We start from the raw sequence: 15,781 nt of genomic DNA, 5'->3' as shown, positions 1-15,781 counted from the left end.
TGTAATTCAATGTATTGATGAAGATTCCAGACTGAAAAGGGTTAAGTGTGCAGTGCTATATAAGGAGGAAGAAACATGGTGAAGGCATCTTGACAAAGGCAGCAGCCGAAACACGTAGACGGTAACTTATGGTTCAGCTAACCTAACATTACAGAGTGCTCTGTATCACAAGGAACAAATCCAGCCGCAATTGGCAGGTCGGAGTCACATATTAGTGATGTCACAGGAGACCGGATATGTTTTTGTCTCTTTATAGTGGATGGAGAGGAATCTTAAATGTGACACTCACCTTTATGAAAGAAATACATTTATCATGTAATCATACATACTAGTTTATATCATGAATAATGTAAGGTCTAACATACAGTTCTGTTCATACAGATATAGATGAATGTCAAATGAGGCCAGGCCGGTGTCAGAATGGAGATTGTGAGAATACAGATGGCTCATTCACATGCTCCTGTTACTTCGGGTACAGAACTGGCAGTGAGGGAACAACCTGTGTTGGTAAGACCTGTTGATCAAATTAAAAATATTATATTAAGTGGGAATTTTTTTATTTACTAATGATTATTTTACATTTTAATTCTTAATTCACTTTGTCACGTGGAATCAAATTATAAACCACAATACTATATATATATATATATATATATATATATATATATAGTGCATAATAGTTTTTGTTAATATAAAACATTTTACAATATACATATTACAAGTTTTATATGTGTTATATTTTTACAAACATGATAAAAAGTAGCATTTAATTTGAATAATCATAATAATAGAAAACGTATGCACATAATGAGTTGATGTATAAACTGCAATTAAAGCTTGTTAATATTTTAAATACATTTGCATTAAGAGAGCTCATAATAGTAATCTTCACCACACGGAGAAAGGGCAGGATCTCTATCCCTCCTGTGCCTACTAGTGTCAGTTCAGTTTCCACCTTTTTTTGAAAAAGGTAGGCTAAACTGGAGTTTAGTATTAGCAAAAAGCAAGAAGGTAGACTAACTTGGAGATTGGTTTCAGCATTAACTAAAATCTGGTAGGTGAATAGGCTAAGCTGAAGCTCAGTATCAGCATAAACTACAAGCAGGTAGGCTAAGCTGGAGCTCAGTATCAGCAGAAACTACAAGCAGGTAGGCTAAGCTGGAGCTCAGTATCAGCAGAAACTACAAGCAGGTAGGCTAAGCTAGAGCTCAGTATCAGCAGAAACTACAAGCAGGTAGGCTAAGCTGGAGCTCAGTATCAGCAGAAACTACAAGCAGGTAGGCTAAGCGGGAGCTCAGTATCAGCAGAAACTACAAGCAGGTAGGCTAAGCTAGAGCTCAGTATCAGCAGAAACTACAAGCAGGTAGGCTAAGCTGGAGCTCAGTATCAGCAGAAACTACAAGCAGGTAGGCTAAGCTGGAGCTCAGTATCAGCAGAAACTACAAGCAGGTAGGCTAAGCTGGAGCTCAGTATCAGCAGAAACTACAAGCAGGTAGGCTAAGCTGGAGCTTAGTATCAGCAGAAACTAAAAACAGGTAGGCTAAGCTATAACTCAATATTAGCTGAAACTACAAGCAGGTAGGCTAAGCTGGAGCTCAGTATTTGCAGAAACTACAAGCAGGTAGGCTAAGCTGGAACTCAGTATCAGCAGAAACTACAAGCAGGTAGGCTAAGCTGGAGCTCAGTATCAGCAGAAACTACAAGCAGGTAGGCTAAGCTTAGCCTACCTGCTTGTAGTTTCTGCTGATACTGAGCTCTAGCTTAGCCTACCTGCTTGTAGTTTCTGCTGATACTGAGCTCCAGCTTAGCCTACCTGCTTGTAGTTTCTGCTGATACTGAGCTCTAGCTTAGCCTACCTGCTTGTAGTTTCTGCTGATACTGGGCTCCAGCTTAGCCTACCTGCTTGTAGTTTCTGCTGATACTGAGCTCCAGCTTAGCCTACCTGCTTGTAGTTTATGCTGATACTGAGCTTCAGCTTAGCCTATCTGCTTGTAGTTTCCACTGATACTGAGCTCTTGCTTAGCCTACCTGCTTGTAATTTCTGCTGATACTGAGCTCCAGCTTAGTCTACCTGCTTGTAGTTTCTGCTAATACTGAGCTCTAGCTTAGCCTACCTGCTTGTAGTTTCTGACTTTCTGCTAATACTGAGCTCTAGCTTAGCCTATCTGCTTGTAGTTTCTGCTGATACTGAGCTCTAGCTTAGCCTATCTGCTTGTAGTTTCTGCTGATACTGAGCTCCAGTTTAGCCTACCTGCTTGTAGTTTCTGCTGATACTGAGCTCCAGTTTACCCTACCTGCTTGTAGTTTCTACTGATAATAAGCTCCAAATTCACCTACCAGATTTTAGTTAATGCTGAAACCAATCTCCAAGTTAGTCTACCTTCTTGCTTTTTGCTAATACTAAACTCCAGTTTAGCCTACCTTTTTCAAAAAAAGGTGGAAACTGAACTGACACTAGTAGGCACAGGATGGATAGAGAGTTTCTGCTAATACTGAGCTCTAGCTTAGCCTACCTGTTTTTAGTTTCTGCTGATACTGAGCTCCAGCTTAGCCTACCTGCTTGTAGTTTCTGCTAATACTGAGCTCCAGCTTAGCCTACAAGCAGGTAAACTAAGCTGGAGCTCAGTATCAGCAGAAACTACACGCAGGTAGGCTAAGCTGGAGCTCAGTATCAGCAGAAACTACAAGCAGGTAGGCTAAGCTGGAGCTCAGTATCAGCAGAAACTACAAGCAGGTAGGCTAAGCTAGAGCTCAGTATCAGCAGAAACTACAAGAAGGTAGGCTAAGCTGGAGCTTAGTATCAGCAGAAACTAAAAACAGGTAGGCTAAGCTAGAGCTCAGTATTAGCAGAAACTACAAGCAGGTAGGCTAAGCTAGAGCTCAGTATCAGCAGAAACTAAAAACAGGTAGGCTAAGCTAGAACTCAGTATTAGCTGAAATTACAAGCAGGTAGGCTACGCTAGAGCTCAGTATTTGCAGAAACTACAGGCAGGTAGGCTAAGCTGGAACTCAGTATCAGCAGAAACTACAAGCAGGTAGGCTAAGCTGGAGCTCAGTATCAGCAGAAACTACAAGCAGGTAGGCTAAGCTAGAGCTCAGTATCAGCAGAAACTACAAGCAGGTAGGCTAAGCTGGAGCTCAGTATCAGCAGAAACTACAAGCAGGTAGGCTAAGCGGGAGCTCAGTATCAGCAGAAACTACAAGCAGGTAGGCTAAGCTAGAGCTCAGTATCAGCAGAAACTACAAGCAGGTAGGCTAAGCTGGAGCTCAGTATCAGCAGAAACTACAAGCAGGTAGGCTAAGCTGGAGCTCAGTATCAGCAGAAACTACAAGCAGGTAGGCTAAGCTGGAGCTCAGTATCAGCAGAAACTACAAGCAGGTAGGCTAAGCTGGAGCTTAGTATCAAGCAGAAACTAAAACAGGTAGGCTAAGCTATAACTCAGTATTGCTGAAACTACAAGCTGGTAGGCTAAGCTGGAGCTCAGTATTTTTGCAGAAACTACAAGCAGGTAGCTACACTGAACCTCAGTATCAGCAGAACAACAAGCAGGTAGGGTAAGCTGAGCTCAGTATCAGCAGAAACTACAAGCAGGTATGCTAAGCTTAGCCTACCTGCTTGAAGTTTCTGCTGAACTGAGCTCCAGCTTAGACCACCTGACTTGTATTCTGCTGATACTGAGCTCCAGCTAGCCTACCTGCTTGTAGTTTCTGCTTGATACGAGCTCTAGCTTAGCCTACCTGCTTGTAGTTTCTGCTGATACTGGGCTCCAGCTTACCTATCCTCCTAGTAGTTTTCTGCTGATACTGAGCTCCAACGCTTAGCCTACCGCTTGTAGTTTTATGCTGATCCTGACTTCACTACGCCCTATCTGCTTGTAGTTTCCACTGAAACTGAGCTCTAGCTTAGCCTACCTTGCTTGTAATTTCTGCTGATACTGAGCCCAGCTTAGGGTCTACCTGCTTGGAGTTTTCTGCTAATACTGAGCTCTAGCTTACGCCTACCTGCTTGTAGTTTTCTTGACTTTCTGCTAATACTGAGCTCTAGCTTAGCCCTATCTGCTTGTAGTTTCTGCTGATACTGAGCTCTAGCTTAAGCCTATCTGCTTGTAGTTTCTGCTGATACTGAGCTCCATTTAGCCTACCTGCTTGTAGTTTCTGCTGATACTGAGCTCCAGTTTACCCTACCTTCTTGTAGTTACTACCGATAATAAGCTCCAAATTCACCTACCATATTTTATTTAATGCTGAAACCAATCTCCAAGTTAGTCTAACCTTCTTAGCTTTTGCTAATACTAAACTCCAGTTAAGCCTACCTTTTTCAAAAAAGGTGGAAACTGAACTGACACTAGATATGCACAGGAATGGATAGAGAGTTTCTGCTAATACTGAGCTTTCTACTTAGCCTACCTGTTTTTAGTTTCTGCTGATACTGAGCTCCAGCTTAGCCCACCTGCTTGTAGTTTCGGCTAATACTGAGCTCCAGCTTAGCCTACAAGCAGGTAAACTAAGCTGGAGCCAGTATCAGCAAAACTACACCAGGTAGGCTTAAGCTGGAGCTCAGAATCACATGAAACTACAAGCAGGTAGGCTAAGCTGGAGCTCAGTAATCAGCAGAAACTACAAGCAATAGGCTAAGCTAGAGCTCAGTATCAGCAGAACTACAAGAAGGTAGGCTAAGCTGGAGCTAATATCAGCAGAAACTAAAACAGGTAGGCTAAGCTAGAGCTCAGTAATTAGCAGAAACTACAAGCAGGTAGGCTAAGCTAGAGCTCATTATCAGCAGAAACTAAAAACAGGTAGGCTAAAGCTAGAACTCAGTATTAGCTGAAATTACAAAGCAGTAGCTACGCTAGAGCAAGCAGGTAGGCTAAGCTGAGCTCAGTATCAGCAGAAACTACAAGCAGGTAGGCTAAGCTAGAGCTCAGTATCAGCAGAAACTACAAGCAGGAAGGCTAAGCTGGAGCTCAGTATCAGCAGAAACTACAAGCAGGTAGGCTAAGCTGGAGCTCAGTATCAGCAGAAACTACAAGCAGGTAGGCTAAGCTAGAGCTCAGTATCAGCAGAAACTACAAGCAGGTAGGCTAAGCTGGAGCTCAGTATCAGCAGAAACTACAAGCAGGTAGGCTAAGCTGGAGCTCAGTATCAGCAGAAACTACAAGCAGGTAGGCTAAGCTGGAGCTCAGTATCAGCAGAAACTACAAGCAGGTAGGCTAAGCTGGAGCTTAGTATCAGCAGAAACTAAAAACAGGTAGGCTAAGCTATAACTCAGTATTAGCTGAAACTACAAGCAGGTAGGCTAAGCTGGAGCTCAGTATTTGCAGAAACTACAAGCAGGTAGGCTAAGCTGGAACTCAGTATCAGCAGAAACTACAAGCAGGTAGGCTAAGCTGGAGCTCAGTATCAGCAGAAACTACAAGCAGGTAGGCTAAGCTTAGCCTACCTGCTTGTAGTTTCTGCTGATACTGAGCTCTAGCTTAGCCTACCTGCTTGTAGTTTCTGCTGATACTGAGCTCCAGCTTAGCCTACCTGCTTGTAGTTTCTGCTGATACTGAGCTCTAGCTTAGCCTACCTGCTTGTAGTTTCTGCTGATACTGGGCTCCAGCTTAGCCTACCTGCTTGTAGTTTCTGCTGATACTGAGCTCCAGCTTAGCCTACCTGCTTGTAGTTTATGCTGATACTGAGCTTCAGCTTAGCCTATCTGCTTGTAGTTTCCACTGATACTGAGCTCTAGCTTAGCCTACCTGCTTGTAATTTCTGCTGATACTGAGCTCCAGCTTAGTCTACCTGCTTGTAGTTTCTGCTAATACTGAGCTCTAGCTTAGCCTACCTGCTTGTAGTTTCTGACTTTCTGCTAATACTGAGCTCTAGCTTAGCCTACCTGCTTGTAGTTTCTGCTGATACTGGACTCCAGCTTAGCCTACCTGCTTGTAGTTTCTGCTGATACTGAGCTCCAGCTTAGCCTACCTGCTTGTAGTTTATGCTGATACTGAGCTTCAGCTTAGCCTATCTGCTTGTAGTTTCCACTGATACTGAGCTCTAGCTTAGCCTACCTGCTTGTAGTTTCTGCTGATACTGAGCTCTAGCTTAGCCTACCTGCTTGTAGTTTCTGCTGATACTGAGCTCTAGCTTAGCCTACCTGCTTGTAGTTTCTGCTGATACTGAGCTCCAGCTTAGCCTACCTGCTTGTAGTTTCTGCTGATACTGAGCTCTAGCTTAGCCTACCTGCTTGTAGTTTCTGCTGATACTGGACTCCAGCTTAGCCTACCTGCTTGTAGTTTCTGCTGATACTGAGCTCCAGCTTAGCCTACCTGCTTGTAGTTTATGCTGATACTGAGCTTCAGCTTAGCCTATCTGCTTGTAGTTTCCACTGATACTGAGCTCTAGCTTAGCCTACCTGCTTGTAATTTCTGCTGATACTGAGCTCCAGCTTAGCCTACCTGCTTGTAGTTTCTGCTAATACTGAGCTCCAGCTTAGCCTACCTGCTTGTAGTTTCTGACTTTCTGCTAATACTGAGCTCCACCTTAGCCCACCTGCTTGTAGTTTCTGCTAATACTGAGCTCCACCTTAGCCCACCTAAGCTCAGTATCAGCAGAAACTAAAAACAGGTAGGCTAAGCTGGAGCTCAGTATCAGCAGAAACTAAAAACAGGTAGGCTAAGCTAGAGCTCAGTATTAGCAGAAACTACAAACAGGTAGGCTAAGATGGAGCTCTGTATCAACAGAAACTACAAGCAGGTAGACTAAGGTGGAGCTCAGTATTAGCATAAACTACAAGCAGGTGGGCTAAGGTGGAGCTCAGTATTAGCAGAAACTACAAGCAGGTGGGCTAAGGTGGAGCTCAGTATTAGCAGAAACTACAAGCAGGTAGACTAAGCTGAAGCTCAGTATCAGCAGAAACTACAAGCAGGTGGGCTAAGGTGGAGCTCAGTATTAGCAGAAACTACAAGCAGATAGGCTAAGCTGAAGCTCAGTATCAGCATAAACTACAAGCAGGTAGGCTAAGCTGGAGCTAAGTATCAGCAGAAACTACAAGCAGGTAGGCTAAGCTGGAGCTCAGTATCAGCAGAAACTACAAGCAGGTAGGCTAAGCTGGAGCTCTGTATCAACAGAAACTACAAGCAGGTAGACTAAGGTGGAGCTCAGTATTAGCATAAACTACAAGCAGGTGGGCTAAGGTGGAGCTCAGTATTAGCAGAAACTACAAGCAGGTAGGCTAAGCTGGAGCTCTGTATCAACAGAAACTACAAGCAGGTAGACTAAGGTGGAGCTCAGTATCAGCAGAAACTACAAGCAGGTAGGCTAAGCTCGAGCTCAGTATTAGCAGAAACTACAAGAAGGTAGGCTAAGCTGGAGCTCAGTATCAGCAGAAACTAAAAACAGGTAGGCTAAGCTAGAGCTCAGTATTAGCAGAAACTACAAGCAGGTAGGCTAAGCTCGAGCTCAGTATCAGCAGAAACTACAAGCAGGTAGGCTAAGCTCGAGCTCAGTATCAGCAGAAACTACAAGCAGGTAGGCTAAGCTCGAGTTCAGTATCAGCAGAAACTAAAAACAGGCAGGCTAAGATGGAGCTCAGTATCAGCAGAAACTACAAGCAGGTAGGCTAAGCTCGAGCTCAGTATTAGCAGAAACTACAAGCAGGTAGGCTAAGCTCGAGCTCAGTATTAGCAGAAACTACAAGCAGGTAGGCTAAGCTCGAGCTCAGTATTAGCAGAAACTACAAGCAGGTAGGCTAAGCTCGAGCTCAGTATTAGCAGAAACTACAAGCAGGTAGGCTAAGCTCGAGCTCAGTATTAGCAGAAACTACAAGCAGGTAGGCTAAGCTCGAGCTCAGTATTAGCAGAAACTACAATCAGGTAGGCTAAGCTAGAGCTCAGTATCAGCAGAAACTACAAGCAGGTAGGCTAAGCTGTAGCTCAATATCAGCAGAAACTACAAGCAGGTAGGCTAAACTAGAGCTCAGTATCAGCAGAAACTACATGCAGGTAGGCTAAGCTGGAGCTCAGTATTAGCAGAAACTACAAGCAGGTAGACTAAGGTGGAGCTCAGTATCAGCAGAAACTAAAAACAGGTAGGCTAAGCTGGAGCTCAGTATCAGCAGAAACTAAAAACAGGTAGGCTAAGCTAGAGCTCAGTATTAGCAGAAACTACAAGCAGGTAGGCTAAGATGGAGCTCTGTATCAACAGAAACTACAAGCAGGTAGACTAAGGTGGAGCTCAGTATTAGCATAAACTACAAGCAGGTGGGCTAAGGTGGAGCTCAGTATTAGCAGAAACTACAAGCAGGTGGGCTAAGGTGGAGCTCAGTATTAGCAGAAACTACAAGCAGGTAGACTAAGCTGAAGCTCAGTATCAGCAGAAACTACAAGCAGGTGGGCTAAGGTGGAGCTCAGTATTAGCAGAAACTACAAGCAGATAGGCTAAGCTAGAGCTCAGTATCAGCATAAACTACAAGCAGGTAGGCTAAGCTGGAGCTAAGTATCAGCAGAAACTACAAGCAGGTAGGCTAAGCTGGAGCTCAGTATCAGCAGAAACTACAAGCAGGTAGGCTAAGCTGGAGCTCAGTATCAGCAGAAACTACAAGCAGGTAGGCTAAGCTGGAGCTCAGTATCAGCAGAAACTACAAGCAGGTAGGCTAAGCTGGAGCTCAGTATCAGCAGAAACTACAAGCAGGTAGGCTAAGCTGGAGCTTAGTATCAGCAGAAACTAAAAACAGGTAGGCTAAGCTATAACTCAATATTAGCTGAAACTACAAGCAGGTAGGCTAAGCTGGAGCTCAGTATTTGCAGAAACTACAAGCAGGTAGGCTAAGCTGGAACTCAGTATCAGCAGAAACTACAAGCAGGTAGGCTAAGCTGGAGCTCAGTATCAGCAGAAACTACAAGCAGGTAGGCTAAGCTCCAAATTCACCTACCAGATTTTAGTTAATGCTGAAACCAATCTCCAAGTTACTCTACCTTCTTGCTTTTTGCTAATACTAAACTCCAGTTTAGCCTACCTTTTTCAAAAAAAGGTGGAAACTGAACTGACACTAGTAGGCACAGGATGGATAGAGAGTTTCTGCTAATACTGAGCTCTAGCTTAGCCTACCTGTTTTTAGTTTCTGCTGATACTGAGCTCCAGCTTAGCCTACCTGCTTGTAGTTTCTGCTAATACTGAGCTCCAGCTTAGCCTACAAGCTACAAACTATAAGCTGGTAGGCTAAGCTGGTGCTCAGTATTAACAGAAACTACAAGCTGGTGGGCTAAGATGGAGCTCAGTATTAACATAAACTACAAGCTGGTGGGCCAAGCTGGAGCTCAGTATCAGCAGAAACTACAAGCAGGTAGGCTGAACTGGAGCTCATTATCAGTAGAAACTACAGGCAGATAGGCTAAGCTGGAGCTCAGTATTAGCAGAAACTACAAGCAGGTAGGCTAAGCTGGAGCTCAGTGTCAGGAGAAACTACAAGCAGGTAGGTTAAGCTAGAGCCCAGTATCAGCAGATCCTACAAGCAGGTAGACTAAGCTGGAGCTCAGTATCAGCAGAAACTACAAGCAGGTAGGCTAAGCTGGGGCTCAGTATCAGCAGAAACTACAGACAGGTAGGCAACACTGGAGCTCAGTATCAGCAGAAACTACAGGCAGGTAGGCTAAGCTAGAGCTCAGTATCAGCAAAAACTACAAGCAGGTAGGCTAAGCTAGAGCTCAGTATCAGCAGAAGCTACAAGCAGGTAGGCTAAGCTGGAACTCAGTATTAGCAGAAACTACAAGCAGGTAGGCTACGCTTTAGCTGAGTTTCAGCAGAAACTACAAGGAGGTAGGCTAAGCTGTATCTCAGTATCAGCAGAAACTACAAGCAGGTAGGCTAAGCTGGAGCTCAGTATCAGCAGAAACTACAAGCAGGTAGGCTAAGCTGGAGCTCAGTATCAGCAGAAACTACAAGCAGGGAGGCTAAGCTGGAGATCAGTATCAGCAGAAACTACAAGCAGGTAGGCTATGCTGGAGCTCAGTATCAGCAGAAACTACAAGCAGGTAGGCTAAGCTGGAGCTCAGTATCAGAAGATACTACACGCAGGTGGGCTAAGCTGGAGATCAGTATTAGCAGAAAATACAAGCAGGTAGGCTATGCTGGAGTTCATTTTCAGCAGAAACTACAAGCAGGTAGGCTAAGTTGGAGCTCAGTATCAGAAGATACTACACGCAGGTGGGCTAATCTGGAGATCAGTTTTAGCAGAAACTACAAGCAGGTAGGCTAAGCTGGGGCTCAGTATCAGCAGAAACTACAGACAGGTAGGCAACGCTGGAGCTCAGTATCAGCAGAAACTACAGGCAGGTAGGCTAAGATGGGGCTCAGTATCAGCAGAAACTACAAGCAGGTAGGCTAAGCTAGAGCTCAGTATCAGCAAAAACTACAAGCAGGTAGGCTAAGCTAGAGCTCAGTATCAGCAAAAACTACAAGCAGGTAGGCTAAGCTAGAGCTCAGTATCAGCAGAAACTACAAGCAGGTAGGCTAAGCTAGAGCTCAGTATCAGCAGAAACTACAAGCAGGTAGGCTAAGCTGGATCTCAATATCAGCAGAAACTAAAAGCAGGTAGGCTAAGCTAGAGCTCAGTATTAACAGAAACTAAACGCAGGTAGGCTAAGCTGCAGCTCAGTATTAACAGAAACAACAAGCAGGTAGGCTAAGCTGGAGCTCAGTATCAGCAGAAGCTACAAGCAGGTAGGCTAAGCTGGAACTCAGTATTAGCAGAAACTACAAGCAGGTAGGCTACGCTTTAGCTGAGTTTCAGCAGAAACTACAAGGAGGTAGGCTAAGCTGTATCTCAGTATCAGCAGAAACTACAAGCAGGTAGGCTAAGCTGGAGCTCAGTATCAGCAGAAACTACAAGCAGGTAGGCTAAGCTGGAGCTCAGTATCAGCAGAAACTACATGCAGGGAGGCTAAGCTGGAGCTCAGTATCAGCAGAAACTACAAGCAGGTAGGCTATGCTGGAGCTCAGTATCAGCAGAAACTACAAGCAGGTAGGCTAAGCTGGAGCTCAGTATCAGAAGATACTACACGCAGGTGGGCTAAGCTGGAGCTCAGTATTAGCAGAAACTACAAGCAGGTAGGCTATGCTGGAGCTCAGTTTCAGCAGAAACTACAAGCAGGTAGGCTAAGTTGGAGCTCAGTATCAGAAGATACTACACGCAGGTGGGCTAAGCTGGAGATCAGTTTTAGCAGAAAATACAAGCAGGTAGGCTAAGCTGGAGCTCAGTATCAGCAGAAACTACAAGCTAGTGGGATAAGATGAAGTTCAGTATTATCAGAAACTACAAGCTGGTGGGCTAAGCTGGAGCTAAGTATCAGCAGAATCTACAATCAGGTAGGCTAAGCTAGAGTTCAGTATCAGCAGAAACTACAAGCAGGTAGGCTAAGCTGGAGCTCAGTATCAGCAGAATCTACAATCAGGTAGGCTAAGCTAGAGCTCAGTATCAGCAGAAACTACAAGCAGGTAGGCTAAGCTGGAGCTCAGTATCAGCAGGAACTATAAGCAGGTAGGCTAAGCTGGAGCTCAGTATAAACAGAAACTATAAGCTGGTAGGCTAAGCTGGTGCTCAGTATTAACAGAAACTACAAGCTGGTGGGCTAAGATGGAGCTCAGTGTCAGGAGAAACTACAAGCAGGTAGGCTAAGCTGGAGCTCAGTATCAGCAGAAACTACAAGCAGGTAGGCTAAGCTGGGGCTCAGTATCAGCAGAAACTACAGACAGGTAGGCAACACTGGAGCTCAGTATCAGCAGAAACTACAGGCAGGTAGGCTAAGCTAGAGCTCAGTATCAGCAAAAACTACAAGCAGGTAGGCTAAGCTAGAGCTCAGTATCAGCAGAAGCTACAAGCAGGTAGGCTAAGCTGGAACTCAGTATTAGCAGAAACTACAAGCAGGTAGGCTACGCTTTAGCTGAGTTTCAGCAGAAACTACAAGGAGGTAGGCTAAGCTGTATCTCAGTATCAGCAGAAACTACAAGCAGGTAGGCTAAGCTGGAGCTCAGTATCAGCAGAAACTACAAGCAGGTAGGCTAAGCTGGAGCTCAGTATCAGCAGAAACTACAAGCAGGGAGGCTAAGCTGGAGATCAGTATCAGCAGAAACTACAAGCAGGTAGGCTATGCTGGAGCTCAGTATCAGCAGAAACTACAAGCAGGTAGGCTAAGCTGGAGCTCAGTATCAGAAGATACTACACGCAGGTGGGCTAAGCTGGAGATCAGTATTAGCAGAAAATACAAGCAGGTAGGCTATGCTGGAGCTCATTTTCAGCAGAAACTACAAGCAGGTAGGCTAAGTTGGAGCTCAGTATCAGAAGATACTACACGCAGGTGGGCTAAGCTGGAGATCAGTTTTAGCAGAAACTACAAGCAGGTAGGCTAAGCTGGGGCTCAGTATCAGCAGAAACTACAGACAGGTAGGCAACGCTGGAGCTCAGTATCAGCAGAAACTACAGGCAGGTAGGCTAAGATGGGGCTCAGTATCAGCAGAAACTACAAGCAGGTAGGCTAAGCTAGAGCTCAGTATCAGCAAAAACTACAAGCAGGTAGGCTAAGCTAGAGCTCAGTATCAGCAAAAACTACAAGCAGGTAGGCTAAGCTAGAGCTCAGTATCAGCAGAAACTACAAGCAGGTAGGCTAAGCTAGAGCTCAGTATCAGCAGAAACTACAAGCAGGTAGGCTAAGCTGGATCTCAATATCAGCAGAAACTAAAAGCAGGTAGGCTAAGCTAGAGCTCAGTATTAACAGAAACTAAACGCAGGTAGGCTAAGCTGCAGCTCAGTATTAACAGAAACAACAAGCAGGTAGGCTAAGCTGGAGCTCAGTATCAGCAGAAGCTACAAGCAGGTAGGCTAAGCTGGAACTCAGTATTAGCAGAAACTACAAGCAGGTAGGCTACGCTTTAGCTGAGTTTCAGCAGAAACTACAAGCAGGTAGGCTAAGCTGGAGCTCAGTATCAGCAGAAACTACATGCAGGGAGGCTAAGCTGGAGCTCAGTATCAGCAGAAACTACAAGCAGGTAGGCTATGCTGGAGCTCAGTATCAGCAGAAACTACAAGCAGGTAGGCTAAGCTGGAGCTCAGTATCAGAAGATACTACACGCAGGTGGGCTAAGCTGGAGATCAGTATTAGCAGAAAATACAAGCAGGTAGGCTATGCTGGAGCTCAGTTTCAGCAGAAACTACAAGCAGGTAGGCTAAGTTGGAGCTCAGTATCAGAAGATACTACACGCAGGTGGGCTAAGCTGGAGATCAGTTTTAGCAGAAAATACAAGCAGGTAGGCTAAGCTGGAGCTCAGTATCAGCAGAAACTACAAGCTAGTGGGATAAGATGAAGTTCAGTATTATCAGAAACTACAAGCTGGTGGGCTAAGCTGGAGCTAAGTATCAGCAGAATCTACAATCAGGTAGGCTAAGCTAGAGTTCAGTATCAGCAGAAACTACAAGCAGGTAGGCTAAGCTGGAGCTCAGTATCAGCAGAATCTACAATCAGGTAGGCTAAGCTAGAGCTCAGTATCAGCAGAAACTACAAGCAGGTAGGCTAAGCTGGAGCTCAGTATCAGCAGGAACTATAAGCAGGTAGGCTAAGCTGGAGCTCAGTATAAACAGAAACTATAAGCTGGTAGGCTAAGCTGGTGCTCAGTATTAACAGAAACTACAAGCTGGTGGGCTAAGATGGAGCTCAGTATTAAAATAAACTACAAGCTGGTGGGCCAAGCTGAAGCTCAGTATCAGCAGAAGCTACAAGCAGGTAGGCTAAGCTTGAACTCAGTATTAGCAGAAACTACAAGCAGGCAGGCTACGCTTTAGCTCAGTTTCAGCAGAAACTACAAGGAGGTAGGCTAAGCTGTATCTCAGTATCAGCAGAAACTACAAGCAGGTAGGCTAAGCTGGAGCTCAGTATCAGCAGAAACTACAAGCAGGTAGGCTAAGCTGGAGCTCAGTATCAGCAGAAACTACAAGCAGGGAGGCTAAGCTGGAGCTCAGTATCAGCAGAAACTACAAGCAGGTATGCTATGCTGGAGCTCAGTATCAGCAGAAACTACAAGCAGGTAGGCTAAGCTGGAGCTCAGTATCAGAAGATACTACACGCAGGTGGGCTAAGCTGGAGATCAGTATTAGCAGAAGCTACAAGCTGGTAGGCTAAGCTGGAACTCAGTATTAGCAGAAACTACAAGCAGGTAGGCTACGCTTTAGCTGAGTTTCAGCAGAAACTACAAGGAGGTAGGCTAAGCTGTATCTCAGTATCAGCAGAAACTACAAGCAGGTAGGCTAAGCTGGAGCTCAGTATCAGCAGAAACTACAAGCAGGTAGGCAAAGCTGGAGCTCAGTATCAGCAGAAACTACAAGCAGGGAGGCTAAGCTGGAGCTCAGTATCAGCAGAAACTACAAGCAGGTAGGCTATGCTGGAGCTCAGTATCAGCAGAAACTACAAGCAGGTAGGCTAAGCTGGAGCTCAGTATCAGAAGATACTACACGCAGGTGGGCTAAGCTGGAGATCAGTATTAGCAGAAAATACAAGCAGGTAGGCTATGCTGGAGCTCAGTTTCAGCAGAAACTACAAGCAGGTAGTCTAAGTTGGAGCTCAGTATCAGAAGATACTACAAGCAGGTGGGCTAAGCTGGAGATCAGTTATAGCAGAAAATACAAGCAGGTAGGCTAAGCTGGAGCTCAGTATCAGCAGAAACTACAAGCTAGTGGGATAAGATGAAGTTCAGTATTATCAGAAACTACAAGCTGGTGGGCTAAGCTGGAGCTCAGTATTAGCAGGAACTACAAGCAGGTAGGCTAAGCTGGAGCTCAGTATTAACAGAAACTACAAGCAGGTAGGCTAAGCTGGAGCTCAGTATTAGCAGATACTACAAGCAGGTGGGCTAAGCTGGAGCTCAGTATTAACAGAAACTACAAGCTGGTGGGCTAAGCTGGAGCTCAGTATCAGCAGAATCTACAATCAGGTAGGCTAAGCTAGAGTTCAGTATCAGCAGAAACTACAAGCAGGTAGGCTAAGCTGGAGCTCAGTATCAGCAGAATCTACAATCAGGTAGGCTAAGCTAGAGCTCAGTATCAGCAGAAACTACAAGCAGGTAGGCTAAGCTGGAGCTCAGTATCAGCAGGAACTATAAGCAGGTAGGCTAAGCTGGAGCTCAGTATTAGCAGAAACTATAAGCTGGTAGGCTAAGCTGGTGCTCAGTATTAACAGAAACTACAAGCTGGTGGGCTAAGATGGAGCTCAGTATTAACATAAACTACAAGCTGGTGGGCCAAGCTGGAGCTCAGTATCAGCAGAAGCTACAAGCAGGTAGGCTAAGCTGGAACTCAGTATTAGCAGAAACTACAAGCAGGTAGGCTACGCTTTAGCTGAGTTTTAGCAGAAACTACAAGGAGGTAGGCTAAGCTGTATCTCAGTATCAGCAGAAACTACAAGCAGGTAGGCTAAGCTGGAGCTCAGTATCAGCAGAAACTACAAGCAGGTAGGCAAAGCTGGAGCTCAGTATCAGCAGAAACTACAAGCAGGGAGGCTAAGCTGGAGCTCAGTATTAGCAGAAACTACAAGCAGGTAGGCTACGCTTTAGCTGAGTTTCAGCAGAAACTACAAGGAGGTAGGCTAAGCTGTATCTCAGTATCAGCAGAAACTACAAGCAGGTAGGCTAAGCTGGAGCTCAGTATCAGCAAAAACTACAAGCAGGTAGGCTAAGCTAGAGCTCAGTATCAGCAGAAGCTACAAGCTGGTAGGCTAAGCTGGAACTCAGTATTAGCAGAAACTACAAGCAGGTAGGCTAC

The 15,781-nt window shown here is 45.1% G+C and overlaps 1 protein-coding gene across 1 annotated transcript in view; it reads left to right on the top strand.

The window, feature by feature from the left end:
* Positions 1 to 15,781, top strand: part of LOC128646845 (latent-transforming growth factor beta-binding protein 4-like) — a 377,095-nt gene that overhangs the window by 69,696 nt on the left and 291,618 nt on the right. The window contains exon 2 of the mRNA XM_053699646.1: positions 382 to 507. Within this exon, the coding sequence (XP_053555621.1) occupies positions 399 to 507 (109 nt within the window). The 5' untranslated portion in view covers positions 382 to 398. The remainder of the gene's footprint in view (positions 1 to 381; positions 508 to 15,781) is intronic.

This window comes from Bombina bombina, chromosome 2, assembly GCF_027579735.1.
Source record: "Bombina bombina isolate aBomBom1 chromosome 2, aBomBom1.pri, whole genome shotgun sequence".
Taxonomy (NCBI): domain Eukaryota; kingdom Metazoa; phylum Chordata; class Amphibia; order Anura; family Bombinatoridae; genus Bombina; species Bombina bombina.
Note: the sequence above shows the minus strand (reverse complement) of the source record. Positions and strands in the feature narration are given on the sequence as shown.